The sequence below is a fragment of the Zosterops lateralis genome, assembly GCF_965231275.1.
Source record: "Zosterops lateralis genome assembly, chromosome: 1".
Classification (NCBI taxonomy): Eukaryota; Metazoa; Chordata; class Aves; order Passeriformes; family Zosteropidae; genus Zosterops; species Zosterops lateralis.
This window is the reverse complement of record NC_139762.1, coordinates 1,035,493-1,062,099: the sequence shown is the minus strand read 5'-3', so window position 1 is coordinate 1,062,099 and position 26,607 is coordinate 1,035,493. Positions and strand designations below refer to the sequence as shown.

Below are 26,607 nucleotides of genomic sequence, written 5' to 3'. Positions count from 1 at the left end.
GGAAAAATCCAGGAAAACACCTCAGAGCCTCTTCCAGGAGAGCTGGGAATGTTCACCTGGACAGGGAAAATCCCTCAGAGCCCCTTCCAGGAGAGCTGGGAATGTTCACCTGGACAGGGAAAATCCCTCAGAGCCCCTTCCAGGAGAGCTGGGAATGTTCACCTGGATGAGGAAAACACCTCAGAGCCCCTTCCAGGAGAGCTGGAGAGGGACTGGGAGCAATTGTTGTTCCCAAGAATAATTTCAAAAGGCTGAAATGTGGAAAAAGTGAGGAATTGGTGATGGGTGTGTGTTGTGTCGGCCTCAAAGTCACTTCAGGTGCATTTTTTTTTCAGCTCAGTGCCAGGAATTAAATTGAACACAGAGATGCAAACCAGGGAGGGATAACTGGTGATTATTTCTCCTGTGTTTCCAGTTTATAGCTGTAGATATAATAATGCCTGTGTGTGCACTTTGCTGTATTTTTTTTTCCATGTAAACATTATTAAAACGTCACTTTCCCTCCCAAATCCCAGGGGCTGGAGGGGGGTTTGCTGGGATTAGCAGGGTTTGCTGAGGACATGAACGAGCTGCAGGACCCTCTGGGGAGGGATCAGGAGCAGCACTGAGGTATATACATCAGAGATTATGTAAAAGCCTAATCTCCATAGGGGAGGCTGGGTGGAGTCAAGCCCAGCACTAAATTCTAAATTCTCTTGCGTCATTTGTCTTCGTGCTGCTGCTCAGGGGTGTCATTAACTCCAGATCTGGGGCAGGTCAGGAGTCAATGTCACAACCCCTGGCCATTATTTTTTTTTTACATTTTTTGGTTTAAAGTTCTGATAAAAAAACACTATGAAATGTGACATCCACGAGCTAAACCCGCTTTAGATGAAACAAAGTGGGAACTTTATTTCTGCTCTGCTTGCGGAGGGTGGAATTTAAGCACCAAACAAACACTTCTGGGTGGTGTGAAGGCACCAAGGGGTCACAGCAGAGTCAGGGAGGTTGAGAGCTCTGTGCTGAACCATTTCTCTGTCTCCCTGGCCCTGATTGCAGGTGCAGAGGTGCCCAGGCATGGCTGAGCTGGAGCACAACCTGAGCTTGGCCGACGCTCTGACGGAGCCGCCGCACGACGTGGAGGAGGAGGTGAAGAGAGACTTCATCGCCACCCTGGAGGCTGAGAAGTTTGATGATGTGGTGGGAGAGACAGTAGATAAGACAGACTACGTGCCCCTGCTGGATGATGAGGACGATGCCAAGCCCAGCAGCCAAGAGCCCAAGAGCAAAGGGCACGTGGACGGGATTGGCGTGGAACGTGAGTGTCCCAAAGTGTCCCCAAAAAGTGCCACTGGAACATCAGGGAGCTCCCTGTGCACACTGTGACATTCTGAGACAACACTGCTCTGGTGTAGCCTCAGCCTCAACTATTTATTTCAAAAGCCAACACTGAGATCAAGCACCATTTGTTGCTTTTTGCCCTTTGGTCCTTCAGCCTGTGGGTCACAGCAGAGGCTGGGCTGTACATTAATATTTTGGGTCACAGCAGAGGAATTAATATTTGTACATTAATATTTGGGCTTGGGTGTTTTTGGGCCTCTCAGACAAAGCTCTGACCACATTTTGTGGCTGACATGCTGCACAAACAGTGTCCCAAAATAGCAGAGGAAAGGAAAGGAAAGGAAAGGAAAGGAAAGGAAAGGAAAGGAAAGGAAAGGAAAGGAAAGGAAAGGAAAGGAAAGGAAAGGAAAGGAAAGGAAAGGAAAGGAAAGGAAAGGAAAGGAAAGGAGAAAGGAAAGGAAAGGAAAGGAGAAAGGAAAGGAAAGGAAAGGAAAAAGGAAAGGAAAGGAAAGGAAAGGAAAGGAAAGGAAAAAAGAAAAAAGAAAAAAGAAAAGAAAAGAAAGGAGGAAGGAAGCTGATGAGAATCAGCAGAGGAGAATCTTCATCATCTCTCTGGGAGCTTCATCCTAAATGTTTAACACCTAAATCCCAGGGTTCTGATCCAAGGCTTTATTTACTTGAATTTCTTTTGGATGTGCTGGTTGTGTGCATGGCACCAAAACGTGCTGCTGTCTCTGCTGAACACTTTCCAGCCCAGCTGATATTTAGAATCGTGGAATCATTAAGGTTGGAAAAGATCTTTTGAGATCATCAAACCCAGCACTGCTAAGGCCACCACTGACCATGTCCCCAAATGCCACATCCACATTGATTTAAATCCCTCCAGGGGTGGGGACTCCTGCTCTGGGCAGCTGTGCCAGGGATGGAAAACCCTTTTGGGGAAGGGATTTTCCCAATTTCCACCCTGAGACTCCCCTGGCCCAGCCTGAGGCCGTTCCCTCTCCTCCTGTCCCTGTTCCCCCCCGGCTGTCCCCTCCTGTCAGGGACTTGTGCAGAGCCACAAGGTCCCCCCTGAGCCTCCTTTTCTCCAGGCTCAGCCCCTTCCCAGCTCCCTCAGCCCCTCCTGGGGCTCCAGACCCTTCCCCAGCTCCCTCAGCCTCTCCTGGGGCTCCAGACCCTTCCCCAGCTCCCTCAGCCCCTCCTGGGGCTCCAGACCCTTCCCCAGCTCCCTCAGCCCCTCCTGGGGGGCTCCAGACCCTTCCCCAGGTTTGTTCCCTCCCCTGGACCCTCTCCAGCCCCTCAGGGTCTGTCCTGGGCCTGGGGTCCCCAGAACTGCCCCAGGGGTTTGTGGTGGAACATCACCAATATATTCATATTAAAGGCTTTATCAAAAATTCTTGAGGAAAAGGAGAGTTTGAAACAGATGCTTCTCTACATGGAAGGGAAAAGAATAAGATTTAGGGGTCATTCAGTGAGTTTTTTTTCCCAGTGAACAATTTAAATTATTGCTCCTTTTGCTGCTATTCCCTCCCTGCCCAAGTGGGAATTCTCACCTGGGACCAGCAGTGCCTTGATGATTTTATTTGTTGTTTTTGGCTTGATCTGTGCTGTGCAGAAGAGGAGAACCTTTGCTAACCTGATGACTTCCTTCAGAAGAAATTTTCTTTTTATTTTTGCCTTAATCCTGCTGCTCCTCAGTGCTGAGAGAGGTGGGATGTGATTCCTCAGAATAAACAGAACCTCCAGGAGCCACAGCCTGGGCAATTCTGGTCTGTTTAAAGCATTTATTTCCTTTGTTCAGAAGTGCTTTGGGTGCTTTGGAATACACAAAATGTAACTTTGGAATTTTCCATGCCTGACACAGTTAATAAATGGCACCAAACGAGCAGGAAGGATGAGAATGGGCAAAGAGATGATTCTAAAACTTGGCACTTTGGGCAGTTCAGATGTGCATTATTTATTTCATTTATATTTTAACTTTACAGGGGGCAGAGAAACACAAGGACTTGTTAACACCTTATATATGATTTGAGGATATTTTAAAACATTCCTTTGTTGTAGAAGCTGCAGATCCTAAACCATCTCAGCCCCAGGATTTCTCAGTGCTAAAATCACTCCACAACATTCATTTAAAACACAAATCCCTTCAGTGTGACCTCCCAGCTGTGTATCCCTGGGAGTTGTTTTTCCAACTCATTATTTCACATAACTCCAGGATTTTGGGGCTGAGGTTTTTTTGGGGTTTGCTCAGCAATTAAAACTCTCTGGGGGAGAAAGGCTGGGCCCTCAGGCAGAAATACTGGATTAGGGGAGAGAAGAAGGAGAGTTTCAGGAGGAATTCCTTCATGGAAAAGGTTGTTAAACATCAGCAGGAGCTGCCCAGGGAGGTTTGGAGTCCCCATCCCTGGAGGTGTCCCAGGAATTCCTGGATGTGGCACTCAGAGCTCTGGGCAGGGGACAAGGTGGGGATTATTGGGCCCAGTTTGGGCTGGGAATGCTTTTCCAAGCTCAGGAATTCAGGGATTTTTGGGATCTCCTGGCTTTTCCCACCCTCTCCTCTCCCCTCTCTGCGCTCCCATCACGGAGCTGCTCCTTTCCCTCCTACGTGGCACAAGGAGGGGATGCAGTTCCTTATTCTTCCCTTGGAGATTGGCTTTTCCCTTTTTTGGGAGAGCTGGAGAGCAGTCAGGAGCATTATCTAAATCTTTGGCAAGATGCAAAAACGAGACCCTACGGGGAGAGATGGAGAAATTGCCCTGAGTGGAGCTGCTCAGCTCTCCCTGAAACCTAAAACAGGGTCAGTTAACTCAGACCAGCCTTAGGTTTGATCCTGGAATTTTATTTCTCTTACCTGTTTTTCCCTGGAGTGCTGAGGGATACCTGTTTCTTCCAGAAAATTTGATTTAATATTTGTAACTATTTAAAAAAAAGATAAGTAAAAACTGAACAAGCTTCATTTCTTGAGGCTCCAGAATTTGCAGGGTCCTGAGGGGGTTCTTGGTGTTTTAATTCCATGTTTGAGTGTAACACCAAGTTTTTGGGGAGCAGCAGCAAGAGCTGCACATCCCTGACTCCATTCAGGCTGGTTTTCCTGAGGGAGAGGAGCAGCCTGCAGAGCTCAGGCTTTTTCAACCTCCACTTGTTCATTTATTTATGTTAAAAGGCACAAATTGGTTCTGACATCACGGTCTGTGCTCCTGAGATTGTCTTTCCCCAGTCAGAAGAGGTTTAATCCTCCATCCTTGTCAGGCTTTAGCTGCTCCAGCTCTGCTCCAGGCTTTTCTTTCACTATTTTTTTTCCTAAAACCAGGAGCCAGAACAGGCAAGTTGAACATTGAGCTGGATGAGTACAGAGAAGTGGAGAGGAGCAGGGAGATGTGATGAGTTTTCTCACCCACAAATCTGCCCTGGAAAGAAAACTTTAATAATGGTGAACTGATAAAATACCAGGCAGAAATTTGGTTTACTCATCTCACACCTGTCTGTAATTTGGGAAATTCTGGGATAATCCACTGCTGACTTTGTGGACCTTACAAACAACAAGGGATGGCCAGGACTGTGAACTTGCAGATGGATTTCCTTAGGAATTCCAAAGTTCTCAAGATCCTCTGGAGCTTCCAGGCAAAGTCCTTCCATCCAGGTGCTCCTGTGGTGGGATAAAGGAAGGGATTTTAGGTGGGAGCACATTCCAAGGGAAAGGAAAACACTGGGATTTGTTCAACAAGTTGCAGCAGAACTCCTGGGGAATGTTTTAGCTGAAGTGAGAACCATGATTGTCTCTGCAGTGATGGTTTCTGGTGGGGAATTGTGTTACTGGTGAGGAATTGTGAGCACAGAAAGGGCAGGTCTGTGCCTACAGGACTCAGCTCAATCCCTGTGCTTTGCATTCTCACAAACTCCTTTTTTAGATGAGTTTTAACCTTGAATACAGTTATTTTTTTTTAAGGGGGATGGAGTTAATTTTCTCCCTGGTGGCTGGGACAGTGCTGTGTTTGGATTGGGGAGTGACAGTGGTGTTGATAACACTTGGATCAAGGACTTTTTGATTTCCCAGCTCAGCCCAGAGTGTCAGGAAGGTGAGGAGAAGGGAAAGTGTCAGGAGAGCTGATCCCAGCTGGGCAGAGGGAAATCCCAGAGTTCAGAACATCCTGCCCAGTATGGACTGGGCAGAGCTGGCCAGGAGGAGCCAGTCCCTGTGCTGGGCATGGCCCAGTGCCTGCTGAGCCAGAGGATTGGGCATCTCTGGTTCCTCTGGGGTTTTATTCATTGAATTATGGAATTGCTGAGGTTGGAAAAACCCTCAGAGACCATCGAGTCCAACTTTCCCCAGCACTGACCATGTCCCCAAGTGCCACATCCACAGGGATGTTAAATCCCTGCAGGGATGGGGACTGCACCACTGGACAGCTGTGCCAGGTCTGGAGAGCCCTTTTGGGGAATGAATATTCGAAATTTCCACCCTGAACCTCCCCTGGCCCAGCCTGAGGCTGTTCCCTCTCCTCCTGTCCCTGTTCCCTGCAGGGAAAATGAAATTTCAGGGGCTCCTTTTATTCTTTTTCCTGCAACATCTCGTGGGTTTAGAGGTGAGTCCCTTGTGCCAACTGGTGCTGATGGCACCCACAGAGGGCTCAGCCTGGGAATGGGCACTGCATGGCCTTGGGCAGCTCTGCCAGGGCTGGACAACCCTTTTGGGGAAGGAATTTTCCCAGTTTCCACCCTGAGCCTCCCCTGGCCCAGCCTGAGGCCGTTCCCTCTCCTCCTGTCCCTGTTTCCCCCGGCTGTCCCCTCCTGTCAGGGACTTGTGCAGAGCCACAAGGTCCCCCCTGAGCCTCCTTTTCTCCAGGCTCAGCAATTCCCCTCTCTTTATTCATTATTATAATTCTATTATTTTATTTAATTTATTAAGCTGTCCTTGAGCCCAGGGGGTTTATTCCCCTCCTCACAGGGCCGGGCAGTGAGTGGGGAGATCCCCATTCCCGTGGGATTAAACTCTAAACTGGGTTTGATTCAATCCCCCTGGGATTGGAGGTGTCACCACGAGGTGGCTCTGCTGGTGCTGCTCCCCTCCCTCTCTGCAGCTCCAGAGCTGAAACCCAAAGCCAAACCACATTTCCTTTTGCTTTTCTCTCCCTTCCCACATGAGAAATAAGTGACTTTCTCACGGCAGGATTTGCTTTAGCCAAAGGGAGTTCAGACACTTGGTCACGGATGGGAAGTGGAGATGGAGAATGTTCCACACACCCCAGAGTTCCAGAGGGACCAGAGATACATCAGCAGATGATGATTTTTGTGTTTTTGTCTCAGATGAGACATTAAACCTTTTCCCTCTCCCAAATCTGCCCCATTCCTGCCCCACAGTTGTTACATCACAGAATCCAAGAGTGGTTTGGGCTGGAAGGGACCTGAAATCTCATTTCATGTGGGCAGGGACACCTCCCACTGTCCCAGGGTGATCCAAGTGTCCAACTTGGCCTTGGGCACTGCCAGGGATCCAGGGGCAGCCACAGCAAATCTGGGAATTCCACCCCAACTCCTCCCCACCCTCCCAGCCAGGAATTCCTTCCCAAAATCCTATCCAGCCCTGGCATTGGGAGCCATTCCCTGTGTCCTGTCCCTCCATCCCTTGTCCCCAGCCCCTCTCCAGCTCTCCTGGAGCCCCTTCAGGCCCTGCCAGGGGCTCTGAGCTCTCCCTGGAGCTTCTCCTCTCCAGGGGAACATTCCCAGCTCTCCCAGCCCTGGAGCAGCTCCGGGGCCTCCTCTGGATCTCTCCAGCAGCTCCAGATCCTGCTGCTGTTGGCTCCAGGGCTGGAGCAGCTCTGCAGGTGATTTTGAGGCAGAATTTTGAAATGAATGAATGGAAGGAGGTTAAGCTCCTAGTTTAAGAGTCAGCAGCTGGTTCAGACTCTCTCCATCAGCATTTTTTGCTCACGTTTTCCTCTCAAATATCAACATTTGACACTGAGTCCTAAAACCTGCCCCAGCAGAGCCCTGTGTGCCCCCAGGGGTGCCATCCCTGCCCTGGAGCAGCTGTAGGTGCCCTGGTGGGGACGTGCTGGCCGTGGTGGTGTCCCCTGTCCCCTGGCTGGTCCCTCTGGGATTAGGGCTGGCACTGCCCATTGGCTCCAGATTATCGGTTTAGGCAGCGCTGCCTTAAATTTGTTTATATAAAAACAATCCTTTGATCCACGAGGCAGATGCAAATGCTGTCTTGTGATTCTGATGGAGGATTAGGTCGTTACAACATCTTGACATGGTTTTGGGTTTTATGCAATTTGGGATATGAGGGGAGGAGCCCTGGCCCTGGGCAGGTTGTTGGGTGTTTTCACACTGAGGCTTCAGCAAAGCCAACTCAGATTGATTTGCTCCAAAGGCACTGACCTTCAGAGGCTTAAAAATAACAAGCACTCGTGGTGGCTGGAGTTGGTGTGATTTGACCTGATTTTTCTGGAAGTTTGTCTTCCCAAAAAGCTGAAACTGTAAAATCTTACCTGCTCTCCATCCTGCCCAAGCAGAGCCATGGGATTTCTGATCCTTCTGCTCACTTTGGAGGGATTCAGCCACACTTGTGGTCGAGTCCTGGTTTAATGCATCGATACTGGTGGTGGCATCAGAGTCACTGAGGCTGGAAAAGTCCTCCAGGATCATCAAATCCACCCTGTGCTCAATCCCCACCTTGTCCCCAAGCCCAGAGTTTTGTCACCTCCAGGTGACACCTCCAGGGATGGGCTCTCCAAACCTCCCTGGGCAGCCCCTGCCAAGGCCTGAGCATCCTTCCCATGAAGAAATTCCTTCTGGTGTCCAGAACATCAGGATCAGGCTATAAAACATCCCAGCTGTTGGAGTCCAGGGCATCCCTCTGGGCTCTGTGCAGGAGGGTCTGGGGTCTGTGCAGGGGAGTCTGGGGTCTGCCCAGGAGGGTCTGGGGTCTGTGCAGGGGGGTCTGGGGTCTGACCAGGAGGGTCTGGGGTCTGTGCAGGGGGGTCTGGGGTCTGCCCAGGAGGGTCTGGGGTCTGTGCGGGGGGGTCTGGGGTCTGACCAGGAGGGTCTGGGGTCTGTGCAGGGGGGTCTGGGGTCTGTGCAGGGGGTCTGGGGTCTGGCCAGGAGGGTCTGGGGTCTGTGCAGGGGATTTGGAGTCTGTGCAGGAGGGTCTGGGGTCTGCCCAGGGGGGTTTCCCTGGCACAGAGCCCAGGAGGACACAGGCTCTGATTTTGGTCCATGAGAAAAACATCCAACACAGAGAAGAATTGCAAGTCACAAATGTGTGACAGACAGTGGTGTGGTTATCACTGTGCAGAAGATTTTGTAGTTTTGGGATTTTTAGAGTGCAGATGCAAAGGGGACGAGGTGGAGATTTTAGGGCGGTGCCCTGAGTTCTTCTTCTTCTCTCTTGGCATCCAAATTCTGCGGTGACGTGGGCACAAAGGAGTTTCAGTGGATTGGATCAGAGTAGAAATGACCCTGTTAGTGCAGGTGATAGACATTGGTATGGAACGGTAAATAATAACCACTTAATTATCTGTATAAGAGGCAGTGACCTCCCATCACAGGGGGAGTCACCTCGTGTCCAGGCTGCTGTGAACACCTTGGCTGGACACAGAGAATTGTAAGATAAGAATTAATAAACAACATGAGAAACAAGAAAACCAAGACCTTGAGACTCCACATCATTCTTGTGCTGCACCGAACACAGAGACACAGACTCACACCTTAAATCCTTCAGAGGTCAAGAGGAAAAATCACTCCCTTTGTGTCCACACGAACCACCAGCTTTGGAATCTCGGGTGAGAGAAACCATTAAACCCGAGACCAGCAGCTCAACTGCCTGTGCAGGGTGTAAGGAGCAGCTCTGAGAGAAATCAAAGCAGGATGTGATGGATGATGGATCTTGGGGCTGTTTTCTGCAGGGCCAGGAGCTGGACTTGGGATGATCCTTCTGATGGTTCTTTCCCACTCAGGAGATTCCATGATTCTGCAGGATTTAAGAAAATGTGTAACTCCTGGGTTGAGCAAGAGCTCCTGCATGAAACTCCTCAGGGATCTCACTGCAAAACCTTGAGTGACTCAGTGTTGTACAAACCCCTGATTTCTCCCTGCCTGAGCTGCTCAGAGAATTCCAGGAGCTGCCAGGACCTCCCCCAATTCCTGCTCCAGACCATTCCCAGTGCCAGGAGCCCCCAGCCCTTGTAGAGCCTGGCACAGGGAGCTGGGCTGGGAAACTTGTTGTGGTTTGAAAGCAAAACGAGTGAGAGGCTCCAAGTCAGAGATACAATTTAATAAGAAGAAAGGTAAAAAAGGTAAAAATAAAATAAAATCAATGCAATAACACAAAGGAGCACTGCCAGAGTCAGAACACACCCTGAGCAGGGTGGGGGGAGCAGTCCAGGTGAGGGGCTCTTCCTGAAGCAGTGATCCCACAGAAAGGTCTGGGAGCTCTGCTCCTCTGGGAATCCAGTGGCTCAGGGCTGCTTGTCCTGTCCCAAATGCCAGATTCTCTCCAGGTGGGAATGCTTGGCTCCTCCCCCTGGGCATTGGGAGCATCTCCCAATGGGATGAGGAGTCGTGCAGTGGCTCCTTGATGGCCCATTAAACAGAGAGAGCTCCTGGAGGGAGTTCCCTGTGAGTCCTGGGCAAGGCATTGATGGGCCATGAGCAGAAGAGCCCAAAGGAGGGGCCTGGGAAAACACTGCCCCACCTGGTTCCAACAGCTCATGGGGATGGGGATGGGATAAATACTTTGTGCACATCCTACACCACAACCCAGGACGAAACTGCTGAGCAGCAGCTCCAGGGATCCCTGGGGTGTTCCCAGCTCCTCCAGGAGGATGTAGGGGTGTGTTTTTCTATAAACTGGGATTTTTATTAAACACCAGGATGAGCCACTGGTGCAGCTGGAAAGATTTTCCTTTTGTTTAGCCCTGAATCCTTCAGTGTCTGAAAGACCCTGATAATGTGGCTCTGGTATAAAATGAGCTCAGGGAGGGCCAGCAGCAGCTCCAGGTGACTGAGTGTGTCTCTCTTCAGGAGAAACTTTTATTATTTATAAAATATGAGCATTCCCTCATTGTCTGAGAGCCCAAGGAGGAGCTGCTGTCAGAGCTGGTGCTGCTTGTTCTGCTTCACTGGAACTGCTGGGGGTCAGAAAGTCACAGAATCCTGACTGGTTTGGGGTGGAGGGGACTTTAAAGCTCATCCAGTGCCACCCCTGCCATGGCAGGGACACTTCTCACTGTCCCAGGCTGCTCCAAGTCCTGTCCAGCTTTTCCTTGGACATTTCCAGGGATCCAGGGCACCCTGTGCCAGCCCCTCCTCACCCTCATTTTATAAAACTTCTTTTTTTATCTTATCTAAATGGACTCTCCTACAGCTACAAACCATTTCCCCTTGTCCAGTGCTGCCAAATTTCCCAAATTCAGTGTGTAAATCCTGGTGTTGGTTAAAATTTTAACTTTCAGTGTCAGAACAAGATGGAGCAAGGATTTTTCTGTGCTGCTTTTTGGAATTGGTGATGTTCCCACTCTGACCACTCTCCTCTAAATCTCCCCTGATCCCTGATTTAGCAAAGTGTGGTGTTTCAGCAGGAATTTCTCCATGGAAAGGGTGCCCAGGGAAGTTTGGAATCCCCATCCCTGGAGGTGGCACTCAGAGCTCTGGGCTGGGGAAAAGGTGGGAATTGCTGATCCCAGAGGGCTTTTCCAGTCTCAGTGATCCTGGGAATTCTGTGAGTTTCAATTCCAGCTCTCAAGGCTGGAATTGATCATTTATTTTGGTAATTTTTAGGATCATCACCTGCATGACAAGGTGGGGATCAACCAAAGCTTGGACTCATTCTTGGAGCTCTTTTCCAACCTCAGTGATCCTGCACTTTCACAGTGTAGTTTTGAAGGCCTGGATGAAGATGAATTCCATTTATTTTTAACCCTTTGCATTGATTCCTTGCAGATTCTTCAGCCTCTGGGCCGATGGTGGTGGAGAACGGCGACCACGGGCTGCAGGGTCGTGGCACAGGTATGTCCCTCTTTGTTCCTGAGCCAAATCCGTCTGCCCTGGGGTCCTCAGGGGGCTGGGTTTGGGGTTTATGAGCTTTCAAAGAGTTTACAGCAAAACACAGCTTTGTTTTCTTTGGAGTTTAAAGGGTTTCTTTGGATAAATCCTGGTTCTGCTCTTTGTCCGTGGTCAGTGCTGGGAAGGTCAAAATGGCTTTGTAGAGAGTCCAGGTGAACTGTCCCCTTGTCCTGTGATTTCCCCTGTTCCCTGAGAACCCACAGTGGTGTTTTCCCACTTCCCTCATCATTTGGAGCAGTTTTTATTCCCTGCCAGGACCCAGCTGTGTCCTCCCACCCCAATCTCCCCTTCCATGGACCTGTCCCCACTCCTGCTCCAGCAGTGACACAGGTGACACTGAGCCTTTGGAACCTTTTTCTGTTGCATCAGGATAATTTTGACTGCCAGAGGCTTGTGATGGAACTGGATTAGTATTTGAGACTTGTGCAGAACCTGGAAAAGAATTGACCTTTCCAATCAGGCTGAAGTGCTGAGCTTGGTCTTCTCTTAGTCACAGTTAACACTGAAGAGTTTCCCATCCCCTGGAGCTTTTCTGGCTGGGAATTTGGGTTCCTACCCAATCCCAGCCCATCTGTTCCCTTCTGGCACGAGAACTTTGGCTGTGGGACTTCTCTTTTCTTGGGGATGGAATCTTCCAGGCTCAGTTGTGATCCTGGTGTGGGTCAGGACTTCATTTGGGTCTCTTTTGTGATGATCTCCAGCTCCAGATCATTGCTGGGATTTTCTGGGTGCTCTCAGTGTTGTCCCTCCTCATCCAGAGGTAAAAACCAGCTCAGGAAATGATGATGAACATTTGGGAGGTGGGGATGAATTCAAACACCTCTTTGTTATAATTCTCTTTAGGATTTTAGAGTTTGGTTTAATATGAGTGAGTTTCATGTCCTTAGTGAGGATGGGAATAGAAAAAATTGATTTTTTGCTTCGTTTGCCATTGGAAATCCACTCAAAAGGAAGTTGTGCATCTTTTATAATTCAGTATAAACTGAAATTAGGAACACTTCTGACCCTTCCAAAGGATATTTCCACCCTCTTCTTTAATCCTCATAACCAAAGGAGATAGAAATGCAATCAAATTTATGCTCTGAATAATTAAAGGAATCAGGATTTTTGTATTGAACTTCTGGCTTGTGTTTAAAAAAATCTTTTGTTATTTGTCTCACTCTTGCTTGGTGGAGATTTAACTCTTCACACTAAACGTTAACAACTTTGATCAAAGATACTTTTATGTGTCTGGAGCTTTTTAATTTATTAATACTTTCCCTCTTTGTGGGGTAGAGTTGTTGTTTTTTTTTTTCTTTTCTCTTGTTCAAATCTGTCTAAAAGTGACATCAAAGTGGCAGAGCAGCGTTGTCAGGATGAGGAGCTGTGGCCATCAAGTTAATTAGGTTTGCCAGAGTAACAGAAGATTTACATGACACAATTCCTTCATGGCCTCTTTCCCTACCCCCTTCCTTGTGGAATATTTGCAATATCCGAGGCAGAAAAAGGGAAAAATGCTGAATTTCCACCTGGCACTGGATGGTTTCAGAGCTGCAGGAGCAGAGGAAATGCTCCCTCTGCCTTTTTCCATGTTTTAGAGGTGTTTATTCCCTGCCTAAAGCCTGGATCTCTGGCTCTGAACCACCTCCAGCTGTGGGGTTTTGTTTTCAGCAGGATCCATCCCCTGTGTCTGAAAGCTGAAATGATGCTGAGGGATGTGCAGTGTGAGCCCAGTGCAGAGAAATGGACAGGACTGAGGGAGGTGATGCTCAGACAAAACAGCTTTTTGCTAAAAAAAAAACAGGATTAAAAGCCACAAGGAGAGTTTTACAAAGCAAAGCTGGGTTTGAGTCGATTCTGAGACAGACTCCAAGAAAAAGGAGTAGTTCAACTATTTGTAAATCCAAACGTGGCTCTCTCTGGGCTCAGCAAACACTGCTGGATGATTTTCCTTCACTCATCAGATAAAACAAGGTGATGATTGACCTGATTTCATTACAGCAACGTGGGGTGTGAGCCTGGGCTCAGACAGGACTCAGCTCCTGGCACTTTTTGGCAGCATTTCCCTCTCCCAGACACCCTCAGTGCAGACATGGCAGGGACACAAAAACCTCTCCAGCTCAGGGCCAACCCCTCCAGCAAGTGCAGAATTCTTTTCATTGGGCAGGGCTGTGTTTAGGGCAGGATTTTGGGGCAGTGCAGAGTTATTTTCATTGGGCAGGGCTGTGTTTAGGGCAGGATTTTGGGGCAGTGCAGGATTTATTTCATTGGGCAGGGCTGTGTTTAGGGCAGGATTTTGGGGCAGTGCAGGATTTATTTCATTGGGCAGGGCTGTGTTTAGGGCAGGATTTTGGGGCAGTGCAGAATTCTTTTCATTGGGCAGGGCTGTGTTTAGGGCAGGATTTTTGGGGCAGTGCAGAATTCTTTTCATTGGGCAGGGCTGTGTTTAGGGCAGGATTTTGGGGCAGTGCAGGATTTATTTCATTGGGCAGGGCTGTGTTTAGGGCAGGATTTTGGGGCAGTGCAGAGTTATTTTCATTGGGCAGGGCTGTGTTTAGGGCAGGATTTTGGGGCAGTGCAGAATTCTTTTCATTGGGCAGGGCTGTGTTTAGGGCAGGATTTTGGGGCAGTGCAGAATTCTTTTCATTGGGCAGGGCTGTGTTTAGGGCAGGATTTTGGGGCAGGGAGAACCCTGGCAGTCCTTGGGAGGGCTGAGCCTGTGGGGTTTGTTTTTGGGAATCTGAGAACTCTGGCTTTGGGTGCTGGGCGAGGAAAGCTCGTTGTTAATCCTGTTTTTCCTTAAAAGGATAAATGGAGAGGCTGGAGCAGCGTTGCTGGGGATGCACAGCCCTGGGAAAACAGGGAATTCCGTGGTGTTTTGGGATCTCTGCAGGGGGAGAGGCAGCTCACTGCTCACCTCCACCAGGAAAAAGTTAGGGAAGGGTTTAGTCAAACCAACAGAAGATTTAGAACCAAAAATTCGTGTGTAATTTTTCAATTTGCAACTCTTCATTGCAGGATATTTGCCTAGAGGTCAAAGGAAACCTGTATTTAAAAATAAAACTTGACCAAATTTCTAGGAATTTCTTTCTGGAAAGCAATCCATCAAGGATGAAAACATAATTGATGTGGGTGTCTCTTGCCCAAGATGCTGTTCATGCTCTTGCTGGCAGGTGAGAAGTTCCCTATAGGGGAATTATCCCTGCTGGGTGCTCACATTTCCCCTGGCTGGGCCTTTTCTCCAGCCATCCTGCTGGGAATTCTATCACCCAAATAATCCTATCGCAGAAACAATTTGGATTTCAGTGCAAACTGTTCATCCTGAGGTGCTGCTCTCCTCGTGCCTGTCCCTGCTGGAGAGCAGAGCTGGTGTGTGTGTGTCTAATTCTGGCAAATCTCCTGGCTGCCCTAATGAAGTGTTGGGTGTTGTGCTGCCTCCATGGTGATGTTGACTAACGACTTGCGCTTTCTTGCCCCCTTTCTTTCCCCATCCCCTTTTCCCTCTCCTACTTCTTTCCCTTCTCTTCTATTTTTCTCCTCCTAGAAGCCTAGACTGTCTCCTAACACTGGGGCTGCCACTGACACGAGGCCAGTGTCCTTTTCTACCTGCCATTCCACTCCTAAAATCTGCAGCATTTTACAGAGCTCTTGCTTTACCTCCTTGGACTTGGCTGTAGAAGAAGCAAAGGGTGGCTCCATCCTGCTCCTCCTCCCTGTGCTCTGCAGTGCTTGTTGAAACCTTCCTCTCTCTGTGTAAGCACAAAAGTGCACCCTGGTTTGGAACTGCACTATGCCACTGGTTTGAAATCACCACCCACGGCTCCATTATTTTTATTTATTTTTTTGTTTGATCACCTTTAAATTTAATTTCTTTCCGTTTTTTCATGGCGCTGGATAAGATGAAGGTTTGGATATTTCCAGTTGTGCTTCCATAGGGGATGGGTCCACCATGACTGCAGCTCCCTTTCCCTTCTCCCCACACTCACCACAGTCTTTGAGACTATTTGCTTTTTTTTTGCTTTAAAAACCCTCTCACACGAGATTCTGATCTGTGCCAATATTATTTTCTTCCCAATGGGTGGGTTCAGATCATTTCAGCACTTTGTAGACTTGAGATTCAGATTAAGGAAAACCAAATTTCCTGAGGTGCAGGAGGATCATCTCTGGTGTCTGAGGGGTGGATTTGGGGGTCCAAACACTTTCCATAAATGGGATTATGAAGGAAAACAGCCAGCCCCAAATTCCTGCCTTAGGGAGTGGCTTTGCTGTCATACTCCTGCCCAAAACCCTTAGAAGTTATAAAATAAATTGCCTTTTTTTTTTAACTCCACACCTCTGGCTTCCTGTGAGGAATGGCAGCCTTGGACAGAATTTTACCTGCCATGAGAAATAATCTGTCCCTGCTAAAAGTGAGGGAGACAAAAAGGACTGAGTTATAAAATTGTACTGAAATAATTTCCAGCAACACCAGAAGGAGCAGGTTTGGGTTTTAACCTAAACCAGAGCTCCAGGAGCAGGTCCAGTGGGATTCTCCATAGAGGTGCAAAGCTTTTCCAAAGACAAAAGTGCTCATTTTTTTTTCCATCAACAGATGAAACAAAACATTAAAGGAGGAGATAATGAGCCAATGCAATATTTTACCTGAGCCAGGCTCAGGGATGGTTTTGGGTGAGGAAAACCCTGTTGTGCAGCTCAGAGAACTGATGGAAATTATTTAGTTAAACCCAAATTCAGAATAAATGCCCCAAAACAAGCCCCCCAAGAGCTTCACTTGCCTAAAAATGACATTTCCCTGTTGTGAGGGCAGTGAGTGGCAGCTGCTCCCTGCTGCTCTCAGCTTTTATGGGATATAAATTCAGGATATTCCAGCTGGAATGAGCCCTCAGTGCCTCCAGAGGGGCTCTTTGGGATCTCCCCCAGCCTTGCTTTGTTGTTTGTCCCCCAGGGAGGTCTCAGAGTGGCAGTGCCAGTGCTGAGTCACAGCCTGGGCACTGATGTGCAGCAGGATCCGGCATTTTCCTCCTCATTTTGGTGCCAATTCACCCCCTGGTGCCCCATTCATTAGGAGCTGATGTCCTTGTGGTGCCAGTTCTCTGGTGGTTTCTCCTCCCAGGTGCAGATTTGTTGTTCCTGGGAAAACTCCACTTTTTGGAGGCTCCCAGCTCCCCAAACTGGGCTCTTCCTTCCCAACCTCATGGAATTCCCAGCCTCATTCAGGTTGGGAAAGGAGCTCTGAGATCAACTCCAACCTGTGAGTCCTTCATGTTGTGCTTTCTTTTGAGTTGTTGGTGTTTGTGGCCATAAAAGGAGAATTCTTACATTCTTGGCTTTCTTTTTGAAGACCTTTTCATAGTTTTTTTGGGTTTTTTTTAAATGTGATTTTGAAGCAAGGCTTTAACTTGGCTCCTCAATTGTTCTTTCTCACCTTTTGCCTTAAAGTGGGCTTAACTCTCGTGCCCTAGAAACAGAGAATAAATAAAGACTGAGAGATATTTTCAGACTGAATTACAGGTTTCAGGTTACCTGACTATGAGGTTTTGCCCACTCCCACTTTATTGAAAGGCAACAATGCTTTAAAGTCTTGGCCAGAGGGGTTTGTGACCAAAATGAGATGGGCAGAGGAGTTTGGGACCAGCTGAGTGAGTGAGTGGGGTGGGGCTGGGTGGGCTCAGCAGAGCAGGGGCAGCTCCTGCAGCCCCCCAGGGTTTTTCTGTCCCTGCTGCAAACACAGATTATCCATCCCATGGCTGTCGCCCCTGTCTGTGTGAAGGCTCAGCAGGTGGGAAGGGGAGCTGTGGGGCTGAGGTGGATGTTCCTACAGGACTCACCCAAGCTCTGGATCTGTGCAGAGTGTTGGATCTTGAAACATCCACATTTTTCCCCCTGAGAGCTCCTTGTGCAGCCCCACAAACAGGGAAGCCCCAGGATTGTCCCTCTGCTCACATCTCCTGCTGTCCCTGCAGCTCTTAGAGGTGATTCTGTACCTTTACTCTGCTCTAACATCCCCCTGGTGCTTCCACACTGTCTTTTATCACCCCTGATGCTGAATTCTTCATTCCAAAATGCTCTGTACCATGTGAAGCTGTAACTGCTGTGGAATAAATCTCCCTAATAAACATGTCAAACTAACCCCTCCCGAGTTGTTCTGTGGTGAGAATCTCCTGCTGGCAGGGCTGGATCAGCTGCTCTGGGAGGGGAAATAAATGGCTGGAACTGGAATCTTTTTGCTGCCTGGACAGAGGTTGGAGAAATGTCCCTCAAAGACAAGGATGTTGTGACTCTGTTGTCCCCAAACTGGACAGACAGGGATGTCCTGGATGGATGAGGAAGGGGCTGGAGGGTCACACTCAGCTGTGGTCAGTGTGGTCAGTGCAGAGCAGTGACCAGGGGTGGGATGGGGCATCCACAGAGACCTGGCTGATCCTAAAGAGGCTCACCTGGAACAGAGTTAAAGGAATAATTTATTAAATAATATATTTTATTAAAACTTTATTAAAAATTTATTAAAAAGCCTTCCAAGGATGCACCTTAAGCAGTACAAGAGCCTGACCAAGGCTACACCCAAGTTGGACTCTGAGTGATGAGTTTTCACACTTTTATAAGTTTTGGTCCATTTATGTATTTGGGGTTAATTGTCCAATTATAGTTTCAGGTTATGGAGTCCCATCCTCCAGGTTTGCTCTCCTCAATTCTCTGTTGTTTGCACTTTTTGGGCCTGAAGCTGTAACAGTGTCCTTGGTTCTGGGCCTGGAAAAGGATTGTTTTGTGTGACTAAACTGTGAGGAGAACTTGCTAATACTTGATATGAAGTTCAGAGTTATATATCACAGAATCTGGAAAATGTAAAAGCTAAAAAACATCAGGCCAGGCTGGAGAGGTGGGACTGTGCCATCAAATTTTGCACCTGGACTGGGAAATCCCAAATCCAGGCTGGGAATGAAGGGATGGAGGAGGAAGATTTGTGGGAGAAAAACATAAAAAAAACCCCCAAACCCAACAAAACCATCCCAAAAATCTGTTTATTCTGTGTAACATTTAGTAAATAGGACACTCACAGGTGTGCTCTTCTCCTGAGAGCTTTTCTTTGCCTGTCCATGTCCCTCTTGGTGCAAGTTTTTTATTTACAGAGGCTTTTTATCCTTCCTGAGCTTCAGGCAGAGCTTTTTAGGCTCCTCACAGGGGGATCCAGCCATGCTCACTGCCGGGGAATTCACGTTTCCTGTGGCTCCAGTCTAAAAACAGCAGCCAAGTGAATAATTCAGCAGCTTTGCTGAGTTCCTCCGTGACTCAGAGGGTTTGTGTTGAGTGTTCCTGAGCTCTGGGGTGGTTGTTTTGGGGGGAAGGTGATGTGACAGCTGAGGGAGTCTCTGTCCCTGGTCTTGGGGAGGACCCTGGGGGTGATAGAGCCTTTCCAGGGAATGTGGAGCTCCTGGAGGGGAAGTGGGGGATGAAGGTTTTTTTAATTCTGCAAGTCCTGATGTTCTTTCAGATGAGGAATTTGTGGCATCCTACAGCTCAGGAACTGAGCAAGTGCCCAATCTCAGCTCCTGAGCTTCTCCTGAGCCCTTCAAATAACACAGAGAAATTTCCCAATTGTGTTAAAGTGCTGATAAACACTGGGAATAACACACAGGGTGTCCAGATTTGCTGGGGCTGCCCCTGGATCCCTGGAAGTGCCCAAAATCAGGGTTGGAACAACCTGGGACAGTGGGAGTTGTCCCTGCCATGGCAGGGGGTGGCACTGAGTGATCCTTAAGGTCTTTTCCCATCCCATGAATTCCTGATCCCTCATTTCTGTTACCTCAGGGCCAGGCAGTGTAAACCAGCCTGGGAACACTGGTTTTCTCCAATTTTCTCCAGCTGTGTCATGGAGCCCTTTTCAGCTTTCCGACAAGGTGAGGGACCTTCTCAGGGAGCTTTTCTGCTGTTCCCAGCCCTGCTGGTGTCAGAGCAGCAGAGAATTCTCCCTGTCCCCAGGGACAACAGGAACTGCCCTGCCAGGCTGAGGATGGAATGGGAACTTGGGGTGGCCAGGCTGGACAGGGCTTGGAGCACCTGGGACAGTGGGAGGTGTCCCTGCCCATGGCAGGGGTGAGCAGGATGAGCTGAAGATCATTTCCAACTCAAACCATCCTGGAGTTCTGTGATGCTGTGGTGTGGAGAAACAGAGCTCTGGGGTGAGGGATGGAGAAGTTGAGAGTTAGAATGTAGGTTTTGCAGGATGTAGGTTTTGTGGGGTGCAGGTTTCTCAGGAAGCAGGGTTTGCAGGATGCAGGGTTTGCAGGATGCAGGTTTTGCAGGATGTAGGGTTTGCAGGATGGAGGGTTTGCAGGATGGAGGGTTTGCAGGGTGCAGGTTTTTCAGGGTGCATGTTTTGCTTGGTGCAGGTTTTTCGGATTCAGGTTTCACAGGATTCAGGGTTTGCAGGGTTCAGGTTTTTTAGGATGCAAGTTTTCAGGATGCTGGTTTTGCAGGGTGCAGGTTTGCAGGATTCATAGTTTCTCAGGGTGCAGGTTTTGCAGGGTGCAGAGTTTGCAGGATGCAGGTTGTGCAGGATTCAGGTTTTGCAGGATGCAGGTTTTTTCAGGGTGCAGGTTTTTCCAGGCTGCAGGTTTTGCAGGATGCAGGGTTTGCAGGGTTCAAGTGTTTCAGGATGGAGATTTTGCAGGGTGCAGGTTCTGCAGGATGCAGGTTTTGCAGGATTCAGGTTTTGAAGGATGTAGGTTTCTCAGGATGCAGGGTTTGCAGGATTCAGGTTTTCCAGGGTGCAGGTTTTGCAGGGCGCAGGTTTTTCAGGGTGCGGGTTTTGCATGATGCAGTTTTTTTGGGGAGATGCAGGTTGTGCAGGGTGCAGGTTTTGCAGGATGCAGAGTTTGCAGGGTTTGCAGGGTTTAGGTTTTTCAGGATTCAGGTTTCACAGGATGCAGAGTTTGCAGGATTCAGGGTTTTTTAGGATGCGGATTTTGCAGGATTCAGGTTTTGCATGGTGCATGTTTTGCAGTATTCAGGTTTTTTCAGGGTGCAGGTTTTTCATGATTCAGTTTTTGCAGGATTCAGGTTTTTTAGGATGCAGGTTTTAAGGATGCCAGTTTTTCAGGGTGTGGGTTTTGCAGGATTTAGGTTTGCATGGTGCAGGTCTTGCAGGGTTTAGGTTTTTGCAGGGTTTTGCAGGATTCAAGTTTTTCAGGGTGCAGAGTTTGCAGGATGCAGATTTTTTCAGGATTCAGGTTTTTCAGGGTGCAGGTTTTTCATGATTAAGTTTTTGCAGAGCGCAGGTTTTGCAGGGGTCAGGTTTTGCAGGATGCAGATTTTTCAGGGTGCAGGTTTTGCAGATTTTTGACCCTGTGCTGTCCCAGTGTCACCGTGTGTCCCCAGGGCTGCCCCACAGCCCAGACAGTGAATGTTGGAGCTGCTGCAGCCCTGGGAATGCCCTGGGAGCTCCTCTGGTGCCTCCAAGGAAAATCAGGACCCTTTTCTATGTACAAAATGCTGTTTTCCTGCTGAATCTCTCTCAGATGGTGCTTCCCCACCAACCTGCTGCTCAGCTTTTTTCTTTTTTGCCTTTTCTTTTGTTTTGTTTCAGGCTTTGCTCCAGAGGTGGGATGTCCCTGCCTTGCCTCATTGAATGGGAAATTAAAAGGATTATAATGAAGTCATACATATGTCGAGAAGTCTATTAAAAGCTTAACAGGGGAGGCTTAGTGAGGTTTAAAAAATGGGAATACAAACCCTCCCTGTGTTTGCAGCGTGCTCAGGAGTTGTTCCAGCAAGGATCTGACAGCTGGCTGAATTAATGGGGTCCTCCAAGGCTTGGATTTTCCCTGAGCAAAGTCGCTGGGACTTAAAATATTCAAACCATGAACTTTGGAGCTTGTAGTTTGCATTTAATTTAATCAATTATTAGTGCATTTAAAGCACCTTGTCTGGGGAGGTGCTGCAGAACCTTCTGGAAGTTGTGACCCCTTTTTTGTCCCCATCCTTTGAGCTGGTCAGCCTGAACCCAAACTTGTGTCATTTCTCAGAGCTGTGTTTTTGTGGGATGTTTCTGGGCTCATAATGAGGCAGCTTTTTGACACTCTCAGTGTTTTCCAGGAGGTTTTGAGGCAGGTGGGAGAGAAGCAGACTCAGTGCTGCAAACGAGGATTGCTGACCCTCACTGCAGAGCCCTGCTGTTATCCTGCACTTCCAGTACCCAATTTGTCTTTAATTTGTCTCTCTGCAGCTTAAAAAGATATTTTTTTTACTCCCTCTCCTTCTTCAGTGCTTAAAACAACATCATGTTGCTTATTCCAGTAGCTCGTGGGGAGTTTTGCAGTGATCCTCCAGATTAAATACAGGGAATTTCAACCAGAGGCTCATCAAAGGAAAATAAACAGACACACAAAAATTAAGCTGAGTCTAAACACTTTATCATCACTTTTTTTTTGCTGGGTGGGGCTCATTGTTTGCCTTCACAATCGGAGTTAATCTCTGCCTTTCCATCACTTGGGTAAATATTTGCCCTGGTGAGCCCCAGGATCAGCTCCTGGGCTGAGAGCACAGAGCAGCAGGGGCTGAGCTCTCATTTTATTCCTGCTCTGCATCATCTCCCAGCTCAGGGCTGGGCAGGAGGTTTGGGAGCTGCAGGATCTCAATTCCTGCAGGAGCAGCCTCGGGAAAGTGGGGATAATTGTGCCTGGGGTGCTGCTCCAGCCTGGGCTCCCCTTCCCCACCTTTTCAACTCCCCTTCCCCACCTTTTATTCCTGCTCTGCATCATCTCCCAGCTCAGGATTGGAGGGGGAGGTTTGGGAGCTGCTGGATCCCGATTCCTGCAGGAGCAGCCTCGGGAAAGTGGGGTTGTGCTGCTCCAGCCTGGGCTCCCCTTCCCCACCTTTTCAACTTCCCTTCCCCATCTTTTATTCCTGCTCTGCATCATCTCCCAGCTCAGGGCTGGGGGGAGGTTTGGGAGCTGCAGGATCCCAATTCCTGCAGGAGCAACCTTGGGAAAGTGGGGACAATTGTGCCTGAGGTGCTGCTCCAGCCTGGGCTCCCCTTCCCCACCTTTTCAACTTCCCTTCCTCACCTTTTCAACTCGCCTTCTGCACCTTTTATTCCTGCTCTGCATTATCTCCCAGCTCAGGGCTGGACAGGAGCTTTGGGAGCTGCAGGATCCCAATTCCTGCAGGAGCAGCCTCGGGAAAGTGGGGTTGTGCTGCTCCAGCCTGGGCTCCCCTTCCCCACCTTTTCAACTTCCCTTCCCCATCTTTTATTCCTGCTCTGCATCATCTCCCAGCTCAGGGCTGGGCAGGAGGTTTGGGAGCTGCAGGATCCCAATTCCTGCAGGAGCAGCCTCGGGAAAGTGGGGTTGTGCTGCTCCAGCCTGGGCTCCCCTTCCCCACCTTTTCAACTTCCTTTCCCCACCTTTTATTCCTCCTCTGCATCATTTCCCAGCTCAGGGCTGGGGAGGTTTGGGAGCTGCTGGATCCCAATTCCTGCAGGAGCAGACTTGGGAAGGTGGGGTTGTGCTGCTCCAGCCTGGGCTCCCCTTCCCCACCTTTTCAACTCCCCTTCCCCACCTTTCATTCCTCCCCTGAGCCCGGGGTTGTGCCTGTAAGAAGGGATTGGGTGGGGGTTTATCCTGCTTACAAAAGCCTCGGGAAGAGCCCTGGGCTGGCTTTGAGAGGTCGTGTGTCAACAGGACTAAATCTGAACCTGGGGATAGGAAACTTCCCTAATCCTGGCTCTGCTCGTGGCTCCCTCCGAGGCCTGAGCTCTTTAATCTTCTTCCAGTTCAGTCCCATCACTGCAAATAGGGTAAGGCTGATTATATTGTGCATTTTATCTTTTCTAGCTGCACCCCAGCTGTTGTTACCCAGCGTTCTCCTTTCGGGGTGGGTTGGCTCTGGGGTAAGCTTGGATTAATGGGACCTTTTTTTTTTTTTTTTTTTTTTTGAAAAAGAACATTTTATTGTTAAAGAATGTATTGGATACTGTGAAGCTGCTCTTTGGTGCTTGGGGTTGAGAGTAAATTTACACCTGAGAGCAAAAGTAGCTTTTGGGAAACTCTGAAATGCTGAGCAAGGCTGTGCTGCCTCCTTGTTAAACCCCAGATTTGGACAAATTCATCTTAGTCCTGCATGAGCAAGTCCCTGAAATATAAATTAATCTCTCCTCAGCAGTAACTTCCCCTTTTTGCTGCTATTTTGGTGCAATTTCTGCAGCTGGTTTCCAGCTCTGACCCATGAAATTCTGAGTGGAGTTTGGTGTGTCTGAAACACTCTTGAGTTTTGGCAAATGTGGCCTAAAACTTTCCTGAATTCCTGCTGAGTGTCAGAACAGGAAAGTTCTGCTTCTTTCTGGAGTTATAAAACTGAAATAACGTGTGAGAGATGCTCAGGATCCTCATCCTGTCCCAGTCCAGGGAGCTTTTCCTGGTCCTTTGGGGAGCAATTTCCTCTCCTTGGTGCAATCCAGGCTCTCCCTGCCCTTGGAAAAAGTGGGAAATGCTGGTTTTTGGGTGGTTTTTCTGCTGTTTTTCCATTGGTGGGTTAAAGCTCACCTCAATATGGCAGAGCTGGGCCCTCCTCACCAGGAGCTGAGGTGGGATTGGCATTTCTGTGGGATTGGGATTTTTTATGAGGCTTTTCCCATCAATTTATCCCTTCATTTTGGCACCAGTGGAAGGCAAAAGAATCTCCTCCCTGTTTCTCCTGGCATTAATCAATACCTGCTAAATAGTGCAGGATTAACACTCCCTTGGGAACAATTCTGGGACTTCAGTGGCTGTTTTTTTTCTGTGGACAATTGATGCTGGAGGCACCTCTGGAATTAGAAGTGACTTGGCAAAGCACAGAAGTGACAGGAGACTGCAGGACGTGAGCCAAACACAGTTCACCACCCCCCAAAAATAAAAATATCTGGGAGGGATGTTTGGTTTAGTTCTGTCACATAACTTTGGATGTTTAACCTCCTTCCTCTCAGTGAGAGCATTGAGTGAACCATTGAATTATTTAGGTTGGAAAAGAGTTCCAAAGTCATTGAATCCCAGTGCCCAAATTGTCCCCAGAGCTCTGGGTGCCACATCCAGGGATGTTCCAGAGATGGAAACTCCAAATTTCCCTGGGCAATTCCAAGGTCTGAGCACCTTTTCCATGAGGAAATTCCTGCCAAACACAGTTCACCACCCCCCAAAAATAAATATCTGGGAGGGATGTTTGGTTTAGTTCTGTCACATAACTTTGGATGCTGTTTAACCTCCTTCCTCTCAGTGAGAGCATTGACTGAACCATGGAATTGTTGGGCTTGTAAAAGAGCTCCAAATCAAAAATTGAATCCCAATGCCCAAATTGTCCCCAGAGCTCTGGGTGCCACATCCAGATGTTCCAGGGATGGGAACTCCAAACCTCCCTGGGCAATTCCAAGGTCTGAGCACCTTTTCCATGAGGAAATTCCTGCCAAACACAGTTCACCACCCCCCAAAAATAAAAATATCTGGGAGGGATGTTTGGTTTAGTTCTGTCACATAACTTTGGATGCTGTTTAACCTCCTTCCTCTCAGTGAGAGCATTGAGTGAATCATGGAATTGTTTAGGTTGGAAAAGAGCTCCAAATCAAAAATTGAATCCCAATGCCCAAATTGTCCCCAGAGCTCTGAGTGCCACATCCAGGGATGGACACTCCAAATTTCCCTGGGTAATTCCAAGGTCTGAGCACCTTTTCCATGAGGAAATTCCTGCCAAACACAGTTCACCACCCTCCCCAAAATAAAAATATCTGGAAGGGATGTTTGGTTTAGTTCTGTCACATAACTTTGGATGTTTAACCTCCTTCCTCTCAGTGAGAGCATTGAGTGAACCATGGAATTATTGAGGTTGGAAAAGAGCTCCAAAGTCATTGAATCCAAGCTGTGCCCAGTCCCCAAATTGTCCCAGAGCTCTGAGTGCCACATCCAGGGATGTTCCAGGGATGGGAACTCCAAATTTCCCTGGGCAATTCCAAGGTCTGAGCACCTTTTCCATGAGGAAATTCCTGCTGAGGCTGTTCCCTCTCCTCCTGAGGAAATTCCTGCCAAACACAGTTCACCACCCCCCCAAAATAAAAAAAAAATATCTGGGAGGGATGTTTGGTTTAGTTCTGTCACATAACTTTGGATGTTTAACCTCCTTCCTCTCAGTGAGAGCATTGACTGAATCATGGAATTGTTGAGGTTGGAAAAGAGCTCCAAATCAAAAATTGAATCCCAGTGCCCAAATTGTCCCAGAGCTCTGAGTGCCACATCCAGGGATGGACACTCCAAATTTCCCTGGGTAATTCCAAGGTCTGAGCACCTTTTCCATGAGGAAATTCCTGCCAAACACAGTTCACCACCCTCCCCAAAATAAAAATATCTGGGAGGGATGTTTGGTTTAGTTCTGTCACATAACTTTGGATGTTTAACCTCCTTCCTCTCAGTGAGAGCATGGACTGAACCATTATTGAGCTTGGAAAAGAGTTCCAAAGTCATGGAATCCCAATGCCCAAATTGTCCCCAGAGCTCTGAGTGCCACATCCAGGGATGGACACTCCAAACTTCCCTGGGCAATTCCAATGTCTGAGCACTTTTTCCATGAGGAAATTCCTGCTGAGGCTGTTCCCTCTCCTCCTGTCCCTGTTCCTTGGGATTAAATCCCAAATTCCCCTCCTGGCAGGGAGATGTGGGAGGTTTGATCTGTCTTTTCTCCAAAGAGAATTTCCTCTGGTTCTCTGTGACAAGTTCAACCTGCATCAGACCAGGAGTTGGCCTTTGGTGGGTCCTTTCCAGCTCAGGATATTCTGTAATTCTGTGAAATTGTGTTTTGGCTTCCTAAAAAAAACAGACTCACTGTCTTTCCTTATTCTTCCTGAATTCCTGGAGGATTCAGCAGTAACTTGGATTTCAGAGGGTTGGGAGTTCCCTCAAGGACTGAAAAAACAACATTTCATTCTTCTGGGGTCATTTTTTTACCTGTGCAGATTAAAGCTCACCTTTCTAGATGGATTTTTTCCCAGCTGCAGGAAGAAAACTGGGATTTAATGGGAAGACTGGGAGGAAAGCTCAGCTTTCCTGAGCCATTCAAACAGGATTTTAACAAACAAACAAACAAAACAAAGGATCAAACATTTTAACAGGAGAAGGGATGGAAGGCTCTGGCTTTTGATAAAATTCCACCAATTCTGCCTTAATTTGGGGCCCAGATTTTTGTGCTTCCAAATCTCCCATCCCAGGGCTGGGGAGTGGAATCTGCCAA

At 48.4% G+C, this 26,607-nt stretch overlaps 1 protein-coding gene across 4 annotated transcripts in view; it reads left to right on the top strand.

Moving 5' to 3' along the window:
- MAP4 (microtubule associated protein 4) overlaps positions 1 to 26,607 on the top strand; it is a 187,972-nt gene that overhangs the window by 53,620 nt on the left and 107,745 nt on the right. For all 4 annotated transcript variants that reach the window (XM_083884868.1, XM_083884869.1, XM_083884867.1 and 1 more), the window contains exons 3-4: positions 1,039 to 1,297; positions 11,260 to 11,325. In XM_083884868.1, the coding sequence (XP_083740994.1) occupies positions 1,057 to 1,297; positions 11,260 to 11,325 (307 nt within the window). In that variant the 5' untranslated portion in view covers positions 1,039 to 1,056. The remainder of the gene's footprint in view (positions 1 to 1,038; positions 1,298 to 11,259; positions 11,326 to 26,607) is intronic.